This window comes from Sapajus apella, unplaced genomic scaffold (genome assembly GCF_009761245.1).
Source record: "Sapajus apella isolate SASKATOON/1434 unplaced genomic scaffold, GSC_monkey_1.0 scaffold146, whole genome shotgun sequence".
NCBI classification, from domain to species: Eukaryota; Metazoa; Chordata; class Mammalia; order Primates; family Cebidae; genus Sapajus; species Sapajus apella.
The window spans coordinates 875,085-881,344 of NW_022437086.1; the positions used below are offsets into that span (position 1 = coordinate 875,085).

General features: G+C 47.1%; 1 protein-coding gene across 3 annotated transcripts in view; it reads left to right on the forward strand.

Moving 5' to 3' along the window:
- The window catches only part of PSPH (phosphoserine phosphatase), a 29,613-nt gene extending 25,889 nt beyond the window's left edge, over positions 1-3,724 (forward strand). For all 3 annotated transcript variants that reach the window (XM_032264736.1, XM_032264734.1, XM_032264735.1), the window contains one exon: positions 3,226-3,724. In XM_032264736.1, the coding sequence (XP_032120627.1) occupies positions 3,226-3,333 (108 nt within the window). In that variant the 3' untranslated portion in view covers positions 3,334-3,724. The remainder of the gene's footprint in view (positions 1-3,225) is intronic.
- The last annotated feature ends 2,536 nt before the right edge of the window (positions 3,725-6,260 follow it).

A 6,260-nucleotide genomic window follows, 5' to 3' on the forward strand; every position in this document is an offset into this window, starting at 1 on the left:
CCAGGCGTGGTGGCAAGTGCCTATAATCCCAGCTACTTGGGAGGCTGAGGCAGGAGAATCACTCAAACCCGGGAGGCGGGAGGTTGCAGTGAGCCGAGATCACACCACTACATTCCAGCCTGAACATGACAAAGCAAGACTTCATCTCAAAAAAAAAAAAAAAGGTTCCAGCCAGGTTGGTCTCAAACTCCCGACCTCAGGTGATCTGCACACCTCAGCCTCCCACAGTGCATGAGCCACAGAGCCCAGCCTTTGAATCTTTTTTTTTTTTTTTTTGTGATAGTCTCACTCTGTCGACCAACTGGAGTCAACCAAGTGTAACTTTCACTTCCCGGGTTTGAGCAATTCTCCTGCCTCAGCCTCCCAAGTAGCTGGGATTGCAGATGCCCGCCACCACACCAGCTAATTTTTTTTTCTATTTTTAGTAGACACGGGGTTTCACCATGTTGGCCAGGCTGGTATCGAACTCCCGACCTCTGGTGATCCACCTGCCTTGGCCTCCCAAAGTGTTGTGATTATAGGCGTGGGCCACCTCGTCTTTGAATCTTTTTATTGTTACCTTAGATAATTTATAACCAATGTTGGAGTTGGCTAAGCAAGGAACACTGGGCTAGTTTAATGAGGAATACATAAAAGTAAAATGAGTTTTCTCAGGGAGCTCCCAATCTACTAAAAACACAAAATTAGCCAGGCGTGGTGGCATGTGCCTGTAATCCCAGCTACTCCAGAGGCTGAGGCAGGAGAATTGCTTAAACCCTCCGGACGCGGTAGCTCACACCTGTAATCCCAGCATTTTGGGAGGCTGAGGCGGGCAGATCACCTGAGGTTAGGAGTTTGAGACCAGCCTGACCAATGTGGTGAAACTCTGTCTTTAATTAAAAAAAAAAAAAAAAGAATTGCTTAAACCCAGGAGGCAGAGGTTGCAGTGAGCCAAGATTGCGCCATTGCACTCCAGCCTGGGCAACAAGAGCCAAACTCCATCTCAAAAAAAACAAAAAAAAGAAAGTACAAAATTCTGTTACTTGTCTTTTCCCTTCACTTTTTTTTTTTTTTTTTTTCTTTTTGAGATGGAGTCTCCATCTGTCACCAGGCGCCAGGCTTGAGTGCAGTGGTGGAATCTCGGCTCACTGCAACCTCCACCTCCCAGGTTCAAGCAATTCTCCTGCCTCACACTCCTGAGTAGCTGGGACTACAGGTATGCGCCACCATGCCCAGCTAATTTTTGTATCTTTAGTAGAGACAGGGTTTCACCATGTTGGCCAGGATGGTCTCCATCTCTTGACATCGTGATCCGCCCACCTCGGCCTCCCAAAGTGCTGGGATTACAGGTGTGAGCCACCGCGCCCGGCCTGTACTTTCAAATGAGTATGTGCAGTTTGTGTCTAATCCTGGCAAAAAAAAATAAAATACTATTTTGAAATATCGTTCACAAAAAGAGGGTATCAGTTAGTACAACTAATGAAATAATAATAACGATAACCAATTTTTATTTGTCTGGGTTTTTCCCCCCTTTTTCTTTTTTTTTGGGGTGAGGGAGAACTGTCTGCAGTGCTCTCACTTTTTCTAGAGATAGGGTCTTGCTCTGTTGCCCAGGCTGAAGTGCAGTGGTGTGATCTCAGCTCATGCCTACAATCCCAGCACTTTGAGAGGCCAAGGCGTCTCTACTAAAAGTACAAAAATTAGCTGGGTGTGGTGGAGTCTCACTCTGTCACCAGGCTAGAATGCAGTGGCGTGATCTCGGCTCACTACAACCTCCACCTCCCAGGTTCAAGCAATTCTGCCTCAGCCTCCCAAGTAGGTGAGACTACAGGCGAACTCCTGAGCTCGGGTGATCCACCCACCTCGGCCTCCCAAAGTACTGGGATTGCAGGCATGAACCTCTGTGCCTGGCCTGCCATCTAGTTTATTTATTTATTTATTATTTATTTTATTTTTTTCAGACAGGATCTCATTCTGTCACCCAGGCTGGAGTGCAGTGACGCGATCTCCGTTCACTGCAAACTCCACCTCCCAGGTTCAAGCGATTGTCCTGCCTCAGCCACCTGCGTACCTGGGATTACAGGCAGCTGCCACCACGCCCGGCTATTTTTTGTATTTTTAGTAGAGACGGGGTTTCATCATGTTGGCCGGGCTGGTCTGGAACTCCTGACCTCAGACGATCCTCCCACTTCAGCCTCCCAAAGTGCTGGGAATACAGGCATGAGCCACTGCGCCTGGCTCCTGCTATCTAGTTTAGAGCTCAAACATTTACCTACCTATATGATTTTTATTTTTTAATTTTTATTATTATTTTTTGAGGAAGACTTTCACTCTGTCTCCCAGACTGGAGTGTAGTGGCGCGATCTCAGCTCACTGCAACCTCTCTGGGTTCAAGTGATTCTTCTCCCTCAGCCTCCCGAGTAGCTGGGACTACAAGTGTGCACCATGACGCCTGGCTAATTTTTGTATTTTTAGTAGAGATGGTGTTTCACTATGTTGGCCAGGCTGGTCTCGAACTCCTGACCGCGTGATTTGCCTGCCTCAGCCACCCAAAGTGCTGGGATTACAGGCGTGAGCCACTGCACCTGGCCGATTTTTATTTTTGCAGGCATTTGTCTTGGTTGTAAGAGGGCAGGGACCACATCTTATTCTCCCAAAGCCTCGACATTGTCCAGCTGAATGGGTCCCCTGCAGTGGTGCATGTACTGATCAGGATAGTGCAGTGAAGGATAAGAGGCAGCCAGGAGCCAAAGACGGAGGAGGGGAGGAGAAAGGTGCTGGGCGCTCAGTGGAGGCACCATGGGGGAGCCAGGCTTACCTCTCTTTGCAGGAACAGTTTATGTTTGAAACACTTACTGCTCTCGATTGCTGCTTGCAACCTTGGTTTTCTGGTTTTCTAAAAATCATTTCTCTGCCCAGAACCGTGGCTCACCCCTGTAATCCCAGCACTTTGGGAGGCCAAAGTGGCCAAATCACCTGGTCAGGAGTCCAATACCAGCCTGGCCAACATGTTGAAACTCTGTCTCTACTAAAAACACAAAAATTGGCCAGGCATGGTGGTGGGCACCTGTCATCTCAGCTACTTGGGCGGCTGAGGCAGGAGAATCACTTGAACCCAGAAGGTGGTGGTTTCAGAGAGCAGAGATCATGCCACTGCACTCCAGCCTGGTCGACAGAGCAAGACTCAAACAAACAAACAAATAAATAAACACGAAAATCGTTTCTCTCTTTTTTCTTCTTCCTTAGGATGCCTTCATTGGGTTTGGAGGAAATGTGATCAGGCAGCACGTCAAGGATAATGCCAAATGGTATATCACTGATTTTGCAGAGCTGCTGGGAGAACTGGAAGAATAGCTTCCACTGTTGTGCAGCTCCGAACAGCTTCAGACGAATTTCCAAACACTATGCAGATTGATGCTGTTTGCTTACAACTGCCCATTACAACCTGATACAGAAGGTTGCTACGATGATCTGAACTCTCAAGTAAACTACAGTTAGGACTCCTGGAAGGCTGCTTTTTTTTTTTTTAACTGTACTTCCAGTATTACATGATGATTATTACTTTCCTGGAGAGTTTTGTAATCTGAATTGTTTATGTGTGTTCCTAGCTATATTTCATACAAAGCGCTTTAAAGGTGGAGAGTCCATTAAACATCTTTACTCTGAGAAATATGGATTCGGCAGCCTTCAGTGAATATTGGTTTTCCCTTTGGCCTATCAATAAAAGTTTATCCACATGTCAGAATGGATTTGTGGAATTCGCAGCTCTGCCTCTTGCGTACTGGAATGTCCAGTATTTCAGGTACTGTGTTGAAGCATAAACAGTCCCCAAGCAAGAAACAGGTTTAAGACTCCACTTTGCTTAGTGCTGGGCACACTCTCCTCACCCCATGAGCCCACTCTTGTTTCCTGAAGCCCTGGGACCTGGCGAATCCTTTTTTATGTGTTGGGATTTGTCATATATGAAATGTTACAAAGGTTTGCTTTTTTTCCTTCCTCCAATATAACAGTGGAGTCTTAAACAAAAGTACTGATTATGATTAAACAATGGATATTTGGCCTCACTGGTAGGACAAGGTAAGAGGATCACTTGAGGCCAGGAGTTCAAGACCACCCTGTGCAGCACAACAAGACCCTGTCTCTACAAAAAATAAAGACATTAGCTGGTGTGGTGGCACATACCTGCAGTCCCAGCTACGTGGGAGGCTGAGATGGGAGGACGCCTTGAACTCAGAAGTTTGAGGCTGCAGTAAGCTGTGACTACGATACTGTACTGCAGCCTGGTGACAGAGTGAGGCCCCATCCCCCCCAAAAAAAAGGATATTTGAAAATTACATAAAGTAAAATAAAGTTTTACCAATCTAATCACAAAGGCCAGCATTTTCCCCTCAATGAATTAAATATTAATAACTCCTAACAGCCTATATAAACCATTTCTTTTTTATAGGTGACTTGGAAGTACTTGAAAGCCAGGTTTATGTTTGTTTTGAGCAGAGCTAAGCAAGGGAAATTTCAGAACAGGCTTTGAATGTGTGAGATTTTTTACCCTCCTTGGAGGAAAAACTACAGGAGAGGGGGAGCCATGGGGTTAGGAAGGAGTACTGTTGGATAATTCAGTAGAAAAATCTCTCAGGTTTTAATATTGAAAATTAGTTGAAAAACTTATCATTTAACCAAATTTGGCCAAATAATCAAATAATTATTCAGTCACAGAAGCAAATCAGATGAATCAAATTTCCTTCCGAATCAGAGTTTCCGAAGGAGAGACATGAAATAGATTTGGCAACATTTAAATGAGATCCCAAACAATGAGGCGTTGTTCCCCAACTATGAACAGCTCCTGGCCGCTCTCCTAGAAACTGTTTTGCGGTGTCTGCTCTTTTCAGTAGTGCCAAGCTCTGGGCAGGACCAGACGTGCCAGCGCCTTGCAAAGTGCTGCAAAGGGCCTCAGCCGCTGCACTGCCTGGTGACGTGGCAGGAGCAGCCGCAGGTGGGCGGGTGGGAGGACGGGACCCCCATGGTTTTCACTGTCTGACCCTCACCGCTGCTGCTGCCCCATGGGTTCATTCTTGCTCAGGACCCAGATAGAGCCGATTTCTCAAGGCAGGAAAATTGCAATAGAGACAGAGCTTAATTCATGCAGAACTGGCGGAACAGGAGGCTGGAGCTTAATTCTTACATCAATCTCCCCAAAAATTCGGAGGCCAGACTTTTTCAAGGATAGTTTGGCCGGCCAGGGGATTTGCTTCTGGGTGGGGCCGCAGAACTGTCCATGGGTTGCTCTAGGGGTGGGGGAGGCAGGTAGGTCATTCGGTCCAGGTGAAGCCTCTTGAGTGTCAGAAATGCAAAAACCTGGGCTGGAATGATGGCTCGCACCTGTGATCCCAGCACTTCGGGAGGATGAGGCAGGCAGGAGTTGGAGACCAGCCTGAAGTCAGGAGTTGGAGACCAGCCTGGCCAACATGGTGAAACCCCATCTCTACTAAAAATACAAAACTTAGCCGGGCGTGGTGGGGCACACCTGTAATCTCAGCTACTTGGGTGGCTGAGGCAGGAGAATTGCTTGAATCCAGGAGGCAGAGGCTGCAGTGAGTGGAGATCGCACCATTACCCTCCAGCCTGAGTGACAGAGTGAAACCCTGTCTCCAAAAAAAAAAAAAGGAAAAGAAACGCAAAAACCCAAAAATACATCTCAAAAGGCCAGTCTTGGGTTCTACAATTGTGACGTTACCTGACGGAGTAACTGGAGGAGCTGCAAACCTTGTGCCAGCACTCTGGAACGGTGTCGAGGGCTACACCTTGGCGGAATGTGGTCTGCTTTCATCCAGCCTGCTGGTCTCTCATTAGCTTTATGAAGGCTGTTGAGTTTTAAAGAAAGGCTATGATCAGTTCGTTTGTTTTTTGGATTTTCTTTTGAGACCAAGTCTCACTCTGTTGCCCAGGCTGGAGTGTAGTGGCGAGATCTCCGCTCACTGCAACCTCTGCCTCCCAGGTTCAAGAGTCTCCTGCCTCAGCCTCCTGACTAGCTGGGATTATAGGCATGCAACACCACACCCCGCTAATTTTTTGTGTGTTTTAGTACAGACAGGATTTCACCATGTCAGTCAGGCTCAACTCAAACTCCTGACCTCGTGATTCGCCCCCCTCAGCCTCCCAAAGTTTTGAGATTACAGGCGTGAGCCAACGTGCCTGGCCAGGTGACTATCATTTAAACTATAAACTCCCAGTTTAGCTTGGCCCAAGCCCAACCATGACTAAGGGCAGTTTGAAGGCTAAAGGCA